Source organism: Ceratotherium simum, chromosome 3, assembly GCF_057802395.1.
Source record: "Ceratotherium simum simum isolate JZ-2026a chromosome 3, ASM5780239v1, whole genome shotgun sequence".
Lineage (NCBI taxonomy): Eukaryota > Metazoa > Chordata > Mammalia > Perissodactyla > Rhinocerotidae > Ceratotherium > Ceratotherium simum.
In genome coordinates, this window is record NC_141902.1 from 86,099,938 (window position 1) to 86,119,051 (window position 19,114).

The window sequence follows — 19,114 nt, forward strand, 5'->3', positions numbered from 1 at the left end:
TTTCCCTTTGAATCTGTCATCTGCATACTTAGTTTCAAACGTGCAGGCTGCCTTTCTGTGTGCGTGGCAAGTCTCGGCAATACAAGGAGTCTATCTGGCTGCGGCCTCTGCCTTCTCAGTCATTGATCAGAGCATGGAAAAGGCCCATTTGGCTCTCCTGTTGGGCCACTCCTGCATCCCTAGTTCATCCAGGGTTTAACATGAGAGCAGCTTTGTTCCTGGTGAAGGAAGCGGGAGCATCAGGGCCTTCCCGTGAGGTCCCTCCCAGGGTGGGTCTGCCTGGCCCCCAGCCTTCAAGGGCAAACGGCAGCTCAGGAACCAGAGAGGCAGGCGAGCTTGTCAGGCAGGGAGGAAACATGTCAAAATGTGTGCTGAAAGACGTTCCTCAAGCCAGCCCTCCACGAGTCTAGCAACTGTACACGTACCAACCAAAAACCAGGAAATGCAAATTCTGAACAAATGACCTCAGAATGGGAAGCGTCTATGTTTCCTCATTTACATATGCCTCAGATACCCAGGAAGTGATTCCACAGGGCAATGGAGTATGCATCATACAGCAGTCAGTGTGGGAGACAGTAGACATCTCCATTGTGGCAGGTTTTATTTGCAAAAATGAGGAATCTGGAGGAGCTCTGGGACTTTATGAAGGTCTCTGGGCTAGATGTGAGGATGGCTGACTGCATGGAAAGGCAGAGATGGAAGGGAAATGAGCAAACGGCCTCCAGCATTTTGGATATGTTCCTATCTGCTTGACATATTAGCCATGGCTGATTTCTTGTGTAAAAAACAATGGATTTCTCCCTCCAAAGAAGGCTGGCTAACTCCAAAGTTATGGGCAAATTTAGAGGTAGGCAACAGCCTGCAGAGATTGCTTAGATGACCATGAACCATTGCGGGTGGAGGTGGGAAGCAGAAGCACTGTGGTCATTGGTCCTTCTCATCCACAGCAACCATCAGGGAAGTCTTGGCACACTTCAGAGATCCTGCCTGGATGGTGGCCTGCCTTCCAAGACACTCACTCTCTCTCTCTCTCTCTCTCTCTCTCTCTCTCTCTCTCAAGTGGAACTTGAGGCAGTAACAGAACCCAGGTTCCAGAGCAGGAAGGCAATTCTTCAGACCTCAAGATGGATGGTGACGGGCGGCAAACAAACAGGGGCGCTCTGGTCCACCTCCTCTGCCTGCAGTGACATCAAGAAATGCTGCAACTGGGCAGAAGTGAGCCCTGATCACAAGACAGCTTGGAGCCACACAAGCCCTCACCATCAGGAACAGAGGCCCTCCTGTTCTTCGCATCTGTGGTTCTCACATCTGCCTCTTTCTCCACCACACCAGGTCTAAGGTCCCCTGACTGTGAATATTCCTTCACTTGAGATTGATTCACACAGGATCAAGAGTGATTTCAGATACTTGAACCTTTCTCTAAGAGTCCCAGGACCTCAGTCACTAGAGCCCATTGGCCCTGGAAGTGCCACCACTGCCCAGCCAGGACAAGAGTCCTCTCCATGCTTTACCTGTTAGCACACAAGGCAAGAGGCAGCAGCAGGGCCTTTCCTAAACACGCCCACTCTGGTTCTTGGTGCCTCCTCTTTTGTTAAAAATAGAAAGACATCCAGGTGAGTTGGACGGGACCGTCTAAAGAGTACTTTATGACAACAATCAGAACCTTATTCAACTCTCCCAATTTCAAAAGATTTCTCTTCATGCCTTTTACACTGCACACTATTATTTCCTAGAAGCTTACCAATTCCTCTTCTGCCTGATTTATAAAACCAAAAAAGTCCAACCATGCCTTCACATGCAGAGCCAGCAGGTAACATCTGCTGTCTGATCCTCTGCAGCCTGAACATCCCACCGTAGTGCCTCCAGTTTCATGAAATGAATCAATGCTCCACTTAACCAATTCTGTTTGAAGGCAATTCCACAAAACTACCTGTGCTGGGATCAGAATTTCTCTGTAAAGTGCACAGTTACTAGCCAAGGATCATGGTGGTCAAGTATCTTCCTCTGTCAAATAAAAGAGTGGACAGATGGGTGCTTAGAAAGCACCACCCCTCAGACTGGCACACCATACACATTCTCCCGAGTTGGCCTCACTGGACTTAAGGATAATGTTAATTAAGTGACAAAATTAGTCCACATAACCACCATCAATTACACGCTATCAAAAATGAACACAGAGCTTTTATTCAAATATGCAATGTCTTCCACTTACAACAACATGGAAATTAAATGTGAAGGATGACATTATTCAATATTATGGCTGGTTTTACTCACAGAAAAGTCACAGAACTTAAAGTTACGGTTCCCACAGCCACCGTAACTGTCACACACCATATATACACACCAAGGAAGGAAAGTGATCACCATAAAGAAGAGGAGAAACGCTACACGGGCACAGGAGGACCGAGTTACAGCCGCAGGGGGACACATAACTTTGAGTATTTCCCTACACTCTGCATAGAGCTGAAGGTACTAGCCACTGATAAAAGTTGCGTTATTTTCACCTTCTTCGTAAACCTAGTAACTACATCAATGAGTTTTTCATTAAAAAGAGCACAATTAATGTTTTCATCATCAGGAAGTGCTGGTATCCCGCAACCATTAGAAAAATTTTTTTGATGTTCTCTACAAGCATAATCAAGCACTCTGAGTTTTTTAATTTTACTTAAAAAAAATAACACACAGTCAAACTGACTTTCTGCATGTGCTTTCAGTGCTATGATTTTTAACACATGTATATATTTGTGTAACCACCACCACAATCAGGACACAGAACAGTTCTATCACCTCACCCCAAAAACTCCTTCATGCTGTCCCACTGTGGTCAAATCATCCCCCACCCTTGGCAACCACTGATCTGTTTTCATCATACAGTTTCATCTTTTCCAGAATATCATATAAATGGAATCATACGGTATGAAATCTTTTGATACTGGCATCTTTCACTCAGCCCAATGCCTTTGAAATTTATCCAAGATGTTGTCTGTATCAAGAGTTCATTCCTTTTTATCGCTGAATAGTATTCCATTGTGTAGATGTCCAGTCTGTTTATCCATTAAGCATTGGTTTTAACTATTTCAAACCAATTATCTCCAAGAACATACTCAGGAAAGGGCAAATAATTTTGAATATTAACAATGATTAAAAGTCTTAATATGAGAAAGCCATCTAATTACATACAAACATTCAGAAATACAGCATTAACATCTGGGCATGAAAATTAGTATGAGGTTAGTCATCTCTCACACAATTCTCACTGCTACCTTTCAGATAAGTGGTTTGTGTGTGTGTGTGTGTGTGTGTGTGTGTGTCTTTTAATGACAGCAAATTTGCACTGATATTTCCATACTACCTTGGTAAACCAAAGTTTATAGGAAGGTAATATACTTTGCATTCACTTTAGATGAGAATCTCCATCTGCAAGAATGCAAATTTATTAAATTTCAATAGGATATGGGAAGATATTAGGATAGATGAGATGATTATTTAAAAAAGAAAATCTCTAGTTACCAAGGATCTTAAGAGCAAGATACTGACGTAAATAAACAACATTTTCCTTTTGTGTACACTAAATGTGATCTTATACAAATACCACCTCCATGGTTGTCTGAAGGATCTCACCGTGAAGTACACACAGGAAGCCAAATTATAAACAATCTAAGCAATCACTGGCTGTTTAAACTTCAGTGGAAGGATACATAAACCCACACCAAGGAGAGCTAAGTAAGAGTAAAAAGTTGGCTGAGAAGATCACTAATATAGTCTTTGAAAAATACTCTATTAAAATATATGAGTATAGGGGCCGGCCCAGTGGCATAGAGCTTAAGTTTGGTGCTCTGCTTCAGCGGCCCAGGGTTCGCGGGTTCAGATGCCAGGCACAGACATACGTATCACTCATCAAGCCATGCTGCGGCAGCATCCCACATATAAAACAGAGGAAAAGTGGCAAGGATGTTAGCTCAGCGACAATCTTCCTCGAGCAAAAAGAGGAAGATTAGCAACAGATGTTAGCTCAGGGCCAATCTTCCTCACACACACAAAAAAAAAAAAAAAATATATATATATATATATATGTATATAGCAAATGATACACATAATACATATGTGCTTAATTACTTAGCCCACATCTAGGTTATTGAGAATATGAAGACTTTGGACAACAGTAGTCACAAACACAAATACCTACAGGGCAAGGAAGTAGCAAAATGAGCAAAGGGGATCACATGGCTAGACAGACCATGAAGCCATGCCTGGATGCAGTGATAGAATCAAAACCCACATGGCAATTAGAGGTCAAAATTGGAATGTCTGTTCAGAAAAACTCAGGTCGACCAGATGGCTGAGTCTACTCATATTCAGTCTTTACACAACTTTTTGGAAGGTTATTGATCATACAATCAAGATATACATATTTAGTTTTCCCCCACCCCTAAGAATGTTCTCTAAAAGTGATTACCCTGGAATACTATCTAATATACAAAATATAAGTCATGTGTATGTATGTTCATGTGCATGTATACATATACCCTACTCAATCACATGATGGTGTAAAACAGTGGTCAGCAAATTACAGCCCACCACTTATTTTTATAAAGTTTAAACTTTGAAATACAGCCCCACCTACTCATTTATATACTGTCTATGGCTGATCTCATGCTACAATACCAGGGTTGAGTAGTTGGAAGAGAGACCTTATGCTCCACAAAGCTGAACATATTTATTACCTGGTCCTTTACAGAAAAAGTTTGTCAACCCCTGATATAATTCTCTAAAACCTTTCTTTCCATATTCAGTGATATTTGTCCACTGATCTTCCATAAATGTTTTTTCATGCTTATTACCAGTAGATAGTTTAAAAGAATAATGGTCCCCTTTACGTTTGCTTAGCCTTTATAATTTTTTTGTTTTGTTTTGTTTTTGTGAGGAAGATCAGCCCTGAGCTAACATCCACGCCAATCCTCCTCTTTTTTTGCTGAGGAAGACCGGCCCTGAGCTAACAGCTATTGCCAATCCTCCTCCTTTTTTGCCCCAAAGCCCCAGTAGATAGTTGTATGTCGTAGTTGCACATCCTGCTAGTTGCTGTATGTGGGATGCTGCCTCAGCACGGCCAGACAAGCGGTGCATCGGTGTGTGCCCAGGATCCAAACCCGGGCCACCAGTAGCGGAACGCGCGCACTTAACTGGCTTAGCCTATATAATTTACAATACACACTCCTATTAACTTCTTACATTGCATCAAAGTCATTAGTCGTTAATATCATCAATGTACACATAAAGAAGCCAGAGCTAAGAGGCTAAATGGTTGCCAAAGGGAAGCAAGAGAGTCAGGCCTTCACCTGCGTATCCTGAATACTCCACTCTTCTCACTGTACCCAGAACCAGAAGAATCCAAAAACAGAACACCTGGCCTGACACACTGAGAGGCAGCTCTGCACAGTGGCAGATGAAGCTCTGCAGTCAGAAAGACCTGGATTTGAATCCCACTTCTGCTACTTCCTAACTTTGGGTCCTTGAAAAATTCACTTAAAATTCAGGACACAGGAACATCACTAAAAGGGGCAAAAAAAGATACTTACCTTATGGGTTGTTAGAAGAAAAATTTATTCATTCAAAGGATATCTACTGAGCACCTTCTCTGGGCCAGACACAGTCCTCGGCTATCTATATACAGAGTGAACCAAATAGATGCGGTCCAATGAGATATCATGTATATTGCACTCAGCAGACTTCCTTACATATAACCTCTCGGGGTAAGTGGTATTAGATTGGTGTTGCTATTCTATTATTATTATTGTTATTATTATTATTATTAAGATAGTAGATGTGTTTGGGAAGACTGGAGAAAAAAATGCAATGAAAGTGGTCAGTAACCCAAGTCCCTCCCTCCATTCCGACCATCCTTTCCCTGCTGACACTGTTATCGTGACACAGTTAGACGTCTGGCTGATGAAGCCTCAGGACAATGCCACCTGCCCTTCCATACACAGCTCATCAGCCTGTGCACACTTCCTCCACAGCTCTCTTCCAAGGCAAAGCTTCTACTTACTGTTATTTGCAGTGTCTACAGTAGCACCACCTGTACGCTACTGTCCATCCTGCCCCGCCTATCAGAGACACAGCATTGAGCCCACAGGGTTCCTTTGTATCCTGCTCATTCAGTGCCCGGGGAGTTGCTGTCTAGCAGAGTTGCCTGGCAGGATGGGAAAGGCTGCATGATGCCACCTCAGAAGTCACTCTGACATCTCCTACCATCATCCCCTCCTCTCCGGCCACACTGCTTCTTCCCTTCTTGAAACATAGCAGGCACACTCCTGCCACCCGAGAGCCTTTATGCTTACTGTTTTCTCCTTCAAAAGTGCTTTTTCTCCAGACATGCACACAACTTGCTTCCTTGCCTCCTCTAGATCTTTGCGTAAATGTCATCATCTCAGAAGAGGTCTTTCCCGACCACTCTGTTCAAAACTGTAACGCCCCCACCCCAGCAATCCCGAGCGCCTTGTCTGCTTTATTTTTCTCCATTAACTTGATTGCTTTCTGAAGACATCTGTAGCCTGCCACCGTTCAGAATAGGATCTCCCTGAGGAAATAGATTGTTGTCTATTTTCCTGACTGCTGGGTTCCTAGCGCCTAGAACAGGACCAGCACACAGTCGGTGGGAAACAGATGGGGAAGGAGGGAGGGAAGAATAAAAAAGAGGCTAAGTCCATGAAGGACCCTCGGACACGGCTGACATGCCTGTCTTGCTAACACCATGATATTGAGTAATGATTTTTAAGATAAAACAAAAATAGCAAAGAACAAATAACTGAAGTGAAAAGAAACTGATGCACTTGTCTCATTTTGCAAACTGTAGGTTGTTTTCTCTCCTCTGTGGTTGTCATTTGGCTTCTCTGTGGTCACTAAACTGAAGCTCTGTGGTTGCCAAGCAGAGTTTCTGGAAACATCCCAGTAGGGTACTTCTCGAAACTACTTAACTCACCACACAAGCAAGCACCAAAGCTGGTTGTTTAAAACTCCAACTGCCAAATGAAATGTCAGGGAAGGACGTACCCCATTCTGAGATTTCATGGGTGATGGGGGGGTAATAATCCTTCCATTCAGGATTATTAGTTACTGACCATGACAATAAGCCCATTCGATCACTATAATTATCCCTGCAATTAAAAGGACACAGTGCCAGCCCCGTGGCTTAGCGGTTAAGTGCACACACTCCGCCACTGGTGGCCCGAGTTCGGATCCCGGGCGCGCACCAACTCACCACTTCTCCAGCCATGCTGAGGCCGCGTCCCACATACAGCAACTAGAAGGATGTGCAACTATGACATACAACTATCTACTGGGGCTTTGGGGAAAAAAAATAAATAAATAAAATTAAAAAAAAAAAGAGGCACAGTGGACACAGAAAAATAAGTCTTCCTTTGATGACCAACTTTTTAAACCACCAGCTCTGAGTTCTCTCAAGATGCAGGATTGCATTTCCAAACTCTTATTGTACACACAGTTTTGTGCACAGGTTTTGGATTTAGCCAGTCCTGGATTTAGATCTTGGCTCTGACTCTTACTAGCTGGATGACATTAGGTAAATCATTAAACCTTCTCAGCCCGCTATTTCATTCTGAAAAACGTAATGATAAAAATAATTATAATAACACCAATAGATACAACCATAATCATGGCAGTGAGTCCTTGTGAGGTACTTGGGACTGCCAGGTACTGAGCTAAGAGCTTTCTGTTTTTCTAGCCTCATGGACATGAAACCTAACTGCTCAGCTTTACTCTCCACCTATCTGAGCCTTATCGTCAAAATACACCCTCTCAAGCTTTTCCTGACCACCTACTCAGAGCGACCGCTCTCCTCTCACCTCAACCAGTTGTCTAGCACTGACTAGACACTGCCTAGTATTATTGGTCATTTTTTCCAGTATCTGGGTCTAATCTCAATTCCGTCATCAATGCTGGGGACAGGAACCAGAGGCAGCTGTCTGTATTGACTAAATACTTAACTGATTTTACAAGGTATGAGAGAGTACCTTGTAAAATAACTACTGGAGGGATGCTGACTGGGGAGAGAGTGAGAAGAAAAAGCAAGGTAAGAAGGAAAGAAGAAAAAATAAGCTACTCTCCTTCTGAGTTTCCTTAACTTACCTTCTGCACATTTAACTTGACACTTGGGAACTCCTTTAGAGCTCACCCTACCCACGCAGGGCCTCCACGTATCATCACCTTTCCCAACCCAACTGAATTTCTTAGAGCCCCCACAGCACCTAGCAGTGGTCTGTGGCTTGCAAGTCAACTACAGAGACAAATGAATCAATATATTTCACATAAGCAAGGTTTGCAAAAAGGCTGGCAGAAGAAAAAGAAGACATCATCTCTACTCTTCAGGAGCTCCCAATCTAACAAGAGAGGCTGACTTCTAAACAACTAACTAAATACCGTCACGCGCCGCACAACAATGTTTCAGTCAACTACAGACCACATACGTGATGGTGTGTGATTACCATCTGATTAGTACCATATAGCCTACGTGCGTAGTAGGCTAAACCATCTAGGTTTGTGTAAGTACACTCAATGATGTCCTCACGATGACGAAATCATCTAACAATGCATTTCTCAGAAAGTATCCCCATCGTTAAGCAACGGATGACCATACAAGGTGACGGTGGTGTTTGGCAGTAACGTAACGTGCACTTACCACCTCCTAAGTCCCAAGTCTTAGTGATGAGAGCAATGAAAATGAAACTTTAAGACCTCCTTTCATCCATCAGAGGCCAGATAACCAAAGTCACCTAAAGGAGATAACCTGGTGGCCGGGCAACCATGATAATATATTAGCCTGATTGAAAGTGGTAATACAACTAATAAAATAATGTGTCAACCACAAAAAGGAAGAGGTCATACAAGGAAGCCTAGGTAAAAGTTTGGAGTTGAATGCTATAGATGGAAGAAAGAACCTATGCCACAGGACTTTAAGAATCCTGGCTTCATGGGCTAGGCAGGCTGGCATGTGGAGATGGATGTAGGAGGCCCTAGCAAACAAAGTTTGAGTATGTCCCGTTCTCATTTGCAGCTCAATCCCTATTCTGAGATGGATGGCATGCCAGATGCCATTCAGTGTGGAACCTATCTGTTCTCACCATGATTCATATTCACCAAGCAATCTCTTGATTCTGTGTGACTTCTCACATAGGCTGACTTCAGGGAGGAAATGTACCTAACATACATTCTGCAAGTATTTCAAGCATAATAAGTTACAAAGTAGTCATTTCTCCTAAGAAGTTAATGAAGCAGGTGTTGATTATGAGTCGACTTCCAAAGTAACTTAACAACAATGGAAGAATGAGCTGTTTATATCAAAATGAACCTTAAAGTCTACACAGTATTTTATTCTCATTGAAAATTAGTTGTGATTGCCATTTGTTGCTAGTCTCATTATCATTTGGTTATCATGAGCAACCCACAGGGCAGATGGCCACTGGACAGTGTATATAGGTCTTGGAGCCTGGTTACCTTCTCAGGGTCTTACCCAGTCACACCCTTGCCCAGTACCCATTTGCCCTCCCCTCTCTCCCTCCTCTACCTGTTCTAATCCCTTTCTCTCTACAGATTTCTACAGAAAGCAGAATGAGGTTAGTGCTCAATAGTAGTAAAAGTGGCATACTGTGCAAACGAAGCCAGGGTGCGTATACTAATTGTAGAGTCAGGAAAAGCACCACGGAAAAGGAAGATTTCAGCTGGGCCTTGAAGGATGAGGGGATTTCAGTAAGAGAAGAATGAAGTAGATAAGGGAGGAGGAGAGAGATATGAGATGGATAAATGAAGATTGCACAAGATGTGAAAAGCAAGGAAAGTAAAACAGTCTAACATTATTCACAGGTTTTTCCTTGAGCAACTAGGTGAATAATGGCAATGTTGCCAAGAAATGATGGTCTGTATGTGTGAGGGCAGTTCAGGGAGACAGTGAATTCTGTCAAGTCAAGTTGAGATCGGGTTCCTATGGGAGATCCAGTGTGATATGAATCCAGGGCTCAAGAGTCTGGAGAATCCTCTTCCACCAATGTATCCTTTATTCTGAACCCACTTTCTCCCATTTTGGTGTTACGGCTCATTTGAGCACGTGCATTGAGACTATTCCAGGCTCTACCTGGCCTCTACATTCTCATGTTCCTTTTTCTTCTTCCCTCATCCTTAATTTTCTTCTTTGCCTCATCATTCCATTTCCTCATAACTGTAAGCCAACACTTCACTTCCTTTGCTGACACTGGCAGGACTGGAAAGTGACTGTAGAACGTTTAGACAATACCAAGATTTGGGGTCCTATCCCACTGCTGCAGCTCACCCGGGAGCCAAGTCAGCATTGGACATAAAACAGGTGAGGCAAACCCCAACGGGCGCCTCAGACCACGGATGTTCCTTGCTTTACCCTCTCTGGAAAGCTACAAACAAAATAAGTCACACCAAAGATACCTGGCAATCATCTAATTGTCCTTGTTATACACCAGGCTTGTCACATGCCAACTCCTTCCTTCCTCCTCGTTTCTCCCCCTATTCCATGAAAGTGATAGAAAGCTGCTCACTATTCATTAGGAAGAAAGGAGATGAACTATGCTGGAAATCTGCATTAACCAACTCCAAAACTCACAGATAACATGAATTCAGCCAGGACTTCCATCTTCATTGAAAAAAAGGCAGAGATAACACATTCAGATTTAAAATCAGTATCAGACTTGGGCTGAAAAGTCTACACCTGCGTAAATCTCTATTTTCAGTTAATACGATATAAAAAGAGAATTAATTTATAGTATGATGTGTTTCTTTCAAAAAAAAATGCTGACCTCAGTTAAATGATAGACTAAAGAGAACTCACAATAAAATCACTAGCAAAAAACTTTTAACCTGAATGCACACATTTCTATCATTGATTTCTGTACTAAATAAATATTGACTGAGCCTATGCTTTGTACCACGCACCAAGCTAGGCGCTGAGAAAACAAAGACAAATTAGACATGACTCCCCCAGCCACACCCAGTCCCCAAATTAACACAGCCTAGTGGAAAAGATAGTAAGGGAGTGCTAACTTCTGTACCATGTGAAAAATTAGATCCTCAGGGAGTAGGAGGAGCCCACCCAATACAGGGAGAGTAGAGGGAGGATGGGAGGGGCCCACCCAATACAGGGGGAGTAGAGGAAGGATGGGAGGGGCCCACCAAATACAGGGGGAGTAGAGGGAGGAGGAGGAGGAGAGGAAGGAGGGGGTAGGCAGAACAATGCACTTGACCACAAGTGATCTACAGGTCTGATTAGCTATAGCCCAGTCCCTCCATCCCCTGCAAACAGGCCACCAAGCAGATAAATGGCACTCAAGTGGCCATGGAAGAAAGAATCAGTCTCAGTCCTATCTTGTACTTCCCAGGGCAGGAAAAGAGAAGCAAAAGATTGTCTTTCGAGAAAGAAGGTTTTTTTTTAAAAATAGTTGAGTTAAAAGAGAAAACCAAATTACCCAGAATAACCTATTCTGAAAGGACTGTGTATTCCAGGCTTTTCTGCATTTAGCCCAGAGAAGAGAAAATAACCGCTACCAACCCTCCATCTGCCAACCATCCATGTGCTATCACTGACCAGCCTCTCAGCACAGCCCACCCTTCCAGACATACCTCACACCAGGAAGCCCCCCAAGCCTCTGCTCCAGGCAGAGCAAAACGCTCACCACCCCTCACTGCCCCCATCCACACTTCAGGCCCATGTTCACCATATTTCCTCACCTGTCAAATCCTGCTTATCCTCTGTGCTAGCTTGGACATTGCCTCACACATGACACGCCCCTGGTCCCCACACACTGATCTCCTCCATCCACTGAGCTCCCAGAAGACACGGCCTGAAGGTTTGCACGGACAGTCCTGATATCTGTTTGCCTCTTATGCTACAATTAGTGCTCTGCAAAGCTGCTTCCCAGTAGATCCTAACTCAGGGCAGGGTCACTTTCTTATCCATCTCTAATTCCAGTAGTAACCCTTATGGTGCCTGAGTTAGAGAAGGCATTCAAATTTTTATATTCAGCAAAGTCTACTGAAATGCTAAAATAGTTTCACAGCACTAACTTTAAAAAAAAATTCTTCTAATTTGAAATTATTGGCATATCAAAGCCAAGAAGCCCACCCATTTTTTTCCAGTCAGTTAATAAGTAACAAGAAGATAAAGATAACCTCAGTATATAATTCAACGTTACCTCCTTCATACTGAACTAGTTTAATAATTCACTTAATTTATATTTTGATGAGTGAAAACACATTTCAACTTTATAAACGGTAAAAATCATAAAATTGTTGTAAAAAGGATTTCATGAATGTTAATGGTAATGAAAAAAATAGTAAAGTAATTTAAAGAATATGACCACAACATCCTCAGAACATGCACAATCCCATTCCCCAATGAAACTCAAATGTACGGCATAATTAATAGGCTTTGATTCTAAAATTAAAACCAAAAATCCCAATTGAATAACCAGTTTTCTATGCAATTATAACACTAACCTGGAATATAGAAAAATTAACCCCTTAACTCAATATTGTGACCTACTTCAGTGTCATTAATGGAAGAATTGAAAAAAATCTGATTAAATTGATCATCCAAATCATGATTTAATAATCTAGTGATTGAATTTAAATTAAACTCTTCCTAGAAATATAAGATTTGCCTCATAATTATGTTCGGCTGTTTGATCTTACTGAAATACGAAAGCTTTGTGTAAATCACTGAATTGATAGGAATTTGTTTCCTTTACTTTTTGGCTTTTTAGTTTTTTTTAGAGAATTCAAGTGAAGTTGCCCACAAGTAAGTGTTCACGCACGTGTATAAGGAAGCTCAACCTCTCTGGCAGTCAAAGGGAGAAATACATTCATACATTTCTTAGGAATATTAATGTGCATTTTTCTCTATGGTAGGACTGGGCAATGGTGTAGAGAGAAAGATACAGAGACAGAGAGATAGATACACATTTAAGCAAAAAGTTAGAGGAAAAGTTATGCTGTTAATTTCTTTGTCCAGAGATGGAAAAAGGAGTACTCATCCAATAGGGCTTTTAATGCCTTTAAGTGTCCTAGTTTGTATAGTTTGGTATAGTTTTAAAATACATAGAGGTCAACTCTAAATCTAATGGGAACACTGTGTGCAATCAATATTACCTTAATTTAAATTCTTGTAAATGACATTCTCTCCATTCAAGCTAACCACAAAAATAACTCCTAACCAAATTTTCCAAGGGCACTGAATGCACTTAAAAAGAAGAAAAAAAGAAAAGAAAAATTCAGGAAAGTGTCCAGCCCTGGTCTCACCTCCGGCTCTTCCGGTGCATCCTCTCCGAGGGGAGTTTTCTGGAGCAGATCAAAGATGCCATTGCTGGAAGCTCTCCTGTCCTTGGTGGGAGAGGCGTAGGTCTCCTCGGAGTCCGTTTCCACCACGTGGAGGTGGCTAGCTTCTTCCTGGCTCCAATCCAATTCTTCTTCAGACTGTTTCAAGGAGCTACCGCTGGTCTTGGGACAGATCCCTGCAGTTGACAGGCTGCTGGGCACTGAAGTATAGGAGGACTGGGGCCCAGAGTAAGGCCGACCCTCGGGGGCCAAGGCCTCAGCCTCCAGGAGGTCAGGGACCGAGAGGCTGAGGCGGCGATCCAGGTGATGCCTCGCCCTTAAGTCTAGGGGTTTGTTTGCGTTCTTTTTCACCTTTTTCTTGCTCAAGTTGATTAGCAAAGGCCTGGTCCGCTGTTTTAAGGAGCCCCAGACAGATGGTTTATCCAGATCCATGGCCGCATGAAGACACAAGAAGTCACTCCGCAAAAGAGTGTGTCTCTACTAAAACAACTTCAGTGACCCCTAGAAAACAGAATAAAGGGAGAGAGAACATGAAACTTCTCAGTGGTGTTAGGGGACTTCACAGTGAACAAGATTGAAACATTTGATTGGTAATGTCTACAAATATCAGGAAAAGCATTTTTAAGGAACTGAATTTTTAAGATTTTTATCAGAGTAGTTATAGAAAAGTTAAAGCAATGAATGAAACTATGAGGTTGACACACACAAAAAAATGCTTCAGAAGAAGACTGCTTTCTGTGTCTGGCTTATTTCACTCAGCATAATGTCCCACGGGTTCATCCATGTTGTTGCAAATGGCAGGATGTCCTTCTTTTTATGGCTAAATAATATTCCATTACATATATGTATATACATATATAACATTTTCTTTATCCATTCATCCCTCAACGGTCACTTAGGTTGTTTCCATATCTTGGCTACTGTGAATGATGCTGGAGTGAACAAGGGAGTGAAGATATCCCTTCAAAATACTGATTTCATTTCCTTTGGATATACCCAGAAGCAAGATCGCTAGTTCTCACATGGTGGTTCTTGTTTTAATTTTTTGAGGAACCTCCATACTGTTTTCCACAATGGCTGTACCAATTTACATTCCCACCAACAGTGTACAAGGGTTCCCTTTTCTCCACATCCTCACTAACACTTGCTATATCTTGTCTTTTTTATAATAGCCATGCATACTTGAAATTTGCTAAGAGAGCAGCTCTTATACGTTCTCACCGCACACACACAAATATAGTAACTATGTGAGGTAATAGATGTGTTAATTAACTTGATTGTGCTAATCATTTCACAATGTATACATATATTAAATCATCATGTTGTATACCTTAAATATATATAATTTTTACTTTTCGACTATACCTCAATAAAGTGTGGTGGAAAAAATTTTAAAAAGAAAAAGAAAACTACTTATTTCTTCTCCAGGGAAAGCAGAGCTAGAGACATTTACTAGAAAAATAATAGCATGTTTAACCTGTATGATCAAGTGGGTGCTTTTCTACGTCTCTAAACCAGGGGCAGGCAGTTTCCAGATGAGGCCAATTAGTAAATATTTTAGACTTTGTGGGCTGGATGGTGTGTCACAACTACTCAATCCTGCTGTTGTGGCACCAAAGGAGACATAGACAACACCCAAATAAAAGAGTGTGACCGTGTTCCAATAAAACCTTATTTACAAAACCGGGCAGCAGACTGCAGTTTGCCAATCCTTGCTTTAAACTTAGCATCTTCCTTTCCAGAGTTAAGGGTGCATTTTGAAGGACAAACACAGGCTTATGTCAACTAGGATCTCAACGAATATCCTTAAAATTTATATTAAAATAAAGGTGCCGGGCCGGCCCTGTGGCTTAGCGGTTAAGTGCGTGCTCTCTGATGCTGGCGGCCCGGGTTCGGATCCCGGGCGCACACCGACGCACCGCTTCTCCGGCTACGCTGAGGCCGCGTCCCACATACGGCAACTAGAAAGCTCTGCAACTATGACATACAACTAACTACTGGGGCTTTGGGGTGAAAATAAATAAATAAATCTTTAAAAAAAAATAAAATAAAATAAAATAAAGGTGCCTAGAGAGAAAAACATTTATAAGAGTGAGAAGTCTGTCCATATCGCAATGTACCAGGTCAGAAGAACTCACAAAACTTCTAAAATGGAAATATTAGGAAAAGCAAGCTTCAGACCTTCAGCCTGAGAATGTAAGATTGCAGGAATGTATCACCCACAAACAGCTGATGTGACTAAAAGGAATACTTCACAAACAAACACGTAATAACAGAGTATGGTAAATGCAGTGCAGGAAAAAAGGTAATTTGAGATACAACAGGTTGGACTCATTAGGGAACAAATCAAAATCAAATTTGGAGCAATAACTCTCATTCTAAGTGTCAAGTGCCTCATAATCAACCCCTGCAATACGAAAAAGAACTGTGTGGTCAGGTCACTCCAACATGGCCTGTACTTAGGTTGTCACATTTGGCTGAGGATAGAAGCGGTCACAAGCCACAACAAAACACATTTTCTAAAATCAAGGATCTAAGCACTTTTACCCAGCCCTATCTCACTCCAGGACAGGATAGTCATTGGGAAGTCAATGCCTTTTGAAGGTCAGGACTATGTGACTCTGTGCCCCCTGCCTGATGACCACAAGCATCCAAGGATGAACCATTCTCAGTTCCCAGGATGAACGCAGTATCTTCAGTAGGCAGTACAGAGATGAAGACCTTAGGTTCTACAGACAGTCTCCATGGGTTGGATTTCTGCTTTGCTACATTCTACTTAGATGTACCAACAGGGGCAAGTCATCACACTAAGCCTCAATTTTCTCACCTATCCAATGGGGATTATAATACCTAGTTTAGAAACAAAATGAGAAAAAGTGTAAGGCACAGTGTCCAACGCAGAGGAAGTGTTCAGTCAAGAAAAGCTATTTTTTATTATTGATATTGTTGTCATAATCCCCAATGTGGATATCTTAGTCAATTTACTTAAGAGCTCTATATTTCATTATTCTTTCCATTTTACAGATGAGTTTAACCACAACTACCTCATAGGGATCCTGTGAGGACTGAATGAATTAGTCCATATAAAGTGCTTAGAATAGCGTTTGGCACAGAGTAAATTTTTAATATAATGTTAGCTAGCTTTTAAATTATTATTATTTCAATTATTTTATATTGGGTCATTCTGGCTTTAAATTTTAAAATATTTTACAACTTTTGCTGCTTTTAAAAATGTTATTCTAAATATGAACTTGTATTTCACATTAGCAAGACACAAATACATTATTCACATCTCATAGCTTAACTTGCAAATACACTAAAAAGGATTGTTTTTATATTCATTTAGAAATATTTTCAATTAGCACTTAATGGAGTGTTACGTAAATATCTATTAGATCTAGCTAGTCGATGGTTCAATTCTTCTACATTTTTGCTGATTTTCGATGTCTACTGCTTGTATTACTTAGAGAGTAGTGTTAGATTTTTTAACTATAATTGTGAATTTGCCTAGTTCTCCTTTCAGTTATTTCAGTTTGTGTTTCTTTATTTTGAAGGTCTGTTGTCATTTCTATACATGTTTACAACTGTTACATCTTCTTACTGATTAAACCAAATCTGACAATCTCTATCTTTTAGTTGACATTTAATGTAATAATTGATATGTTTGTATTTAGGTCTGCCATTTTATTTGTTTCCCCTTTCCTGCATTCTTAGGGGTTATGTGAACTTTTTTTTAGTGTTTCATTTTAATTTATCAATTGTAATTTTGACTATATCTCTTTGTATATATTTTTAGTGGTTGCTCTAGGGGTTACAACAGGCATAGTTAACCTTTCACACTCTACTTAGAATCAATAATTTAGCACTTCAATTGGAATAGAGAAACCATACCACATGCATTTGTTTTCTATTGCTGCCATAACAAAAAACCACAAACTTAGTGGCTTAACATGATAAATTTATTATCTTCCAATTCTGGAGGTCAGAAGTCCAAGACACATCTCATCAGGATGAAATCAAGGTATTGACAAGGCTGCATCCTTTCCTGGAGGATCTAGAAGACAATATGTTTCTTGGTCATTCCAGACCAAGAGGTTCCCATTATTTTGCTAGCTGCCATCTGAGGACCTTTTGCAACTTCTAGAGGCTGCCCACATTTCTTGGCCCTCTTCTTCATCTTTAAAGCTAACAACAGCCAGGAAAGTCCTTCTCAACACTGCATCCCTCTGATCCTTTCTTCTGCCTCCCTCTTCCACTTTTAAGGACTCATGTGATTTGACTTCGCCTGCCAGGACAATAAAGGATCTCTCTCTATCCCAAGGTCTACAGTCTTAATCCCATCTGCAAAGTCCTTTTTGCCATTTAATGTAACATATTCACAGGGTCTCAGGATTAGGATGTAGATATCTGTGGGAAACAGGGAGGAAATTACTCTGCTTACCATAACATCATATAGGTCCCCTCATTCTCTCCCTTTATAAGTTGTCTTATATACTACATCTAAACACACTGAAAATTCCCATCGGACAATGTTTTACTTTGATTTCAATCATGAACCATACTTTAAATAATTCAAGAAAAGAAGAATAGTCTATTATATTTACCATTTCCTCCATTATTGATATTCCAAATTTCCTTCTGGTATCATTTCTCATCTGTCTATGGAATTTCCTTAACTAGTTATTTTATAGTAGGTCTGTTAACTCCAAATTCTCTTGGTTTTCCCTCATCTCAAAATGTCTTCATTTCACCTTCAAGGATATTTGTTCTGGATAATAAATTCTACACTTTTCTTACAGCACTTTAAAAATAGCATACCATTTCCTTCCGGCCTCCATGGTTTCTGATAAGAAATCTTAGTCATTTGAATCACTATTCTCCTATAGACAAGGTGTCACTTTTCTCTGACTGCTTTCAAGATTTTGTCTTTGTCGTTAGTTTTCAGCCATTATGATATGCCTGGGTGTATATTTCTTTGGGTTTATCTTGTTTAGAGTTAGCTTAGCTTCTTGAATCTATAGGTTTATGTCTTTTGCCAAACTTGGCAAGTTTGCAGCCATTATTTCTTGGAATACTTTTTTAGCCACACTCTTTCTCTCCTTTCCTTCTTGGACTCCAGAGATAGAAACATTATGCCTTTTGCTATTGTCCAACAGTCCCAAGGTCTCTGTGCAATATTTTTCAATCTTTTTCCTCCCCTTTGTTCACATTGGATAATTTCTATTGATGTCTTTTCAGGTTTACTGATTCCTCTGTCATCTCCACTCTATTATTAAATCAATAGAGTGAGGTTTTTTGTTTTTTTTGGGGGGGGCGAGGTAGAAAGCCTATTGTATTTTTCATTTCTAAAATTTCCATTTGGTTCTACTTCATATCTCCTATTTCTTTCCTGATACTTCCTATCATAACTTTTATTTCAGGATTCATGATAATTCATTTTAGCATTTTTATAATAGCTGCTTTGAAGTCATATTTCCATTGTCACCCATTGATTGTCTTTTTCCACATGATTTGAAATTTTTGTAGTTCTTCATATGCCAATATAAACGGTATCCTGAACATCTTGTTCTTATAAAATTTTGTGCCTTATGTAAATCTACGGAGAATGTTGATATTATTGTTTTATCAGGCACTTGAATTGGTAAGCTACCGGCCATAAATTCCAACCCACCATCTGTGGGCTGGGGTTCCAATGTCAGTTCCGTTTTCAAAAGCTATAAAGGGCCATTCAGATTTGCCCTGGGTG

General features: G+C 40.9%; 1 protein-coding gene across 3 annotated transcripts in view; it reads right to left on the reverse strand.

The window, feature by feature from the left end:
• Positions 1 to 19,114, reverse strand: part of MCTP2 (multiple C2 and transmembrane domain containing 2) — a 232,977-nt gene that overhangs the window by 169,123 nt on the left and 44,740 nt on the right. For all 3 annotated transcript variants that reach the window (XM_087428888.1, XM_087428886.1, XM_087428887.1), the window contains one exon: positions 13,333 to 13,869. In XM_087428888.1, the coding sequence (XP_087285014.1) occupies positions 13,333 to 13,800 (468 nt within the window). In that variant the 5' untranslated portion in view covers positions 13,801 to 13,869. The remainder of the gene's footprint in view (positions 1 to 13,332; positions 13,870 to 19,114) is intronic.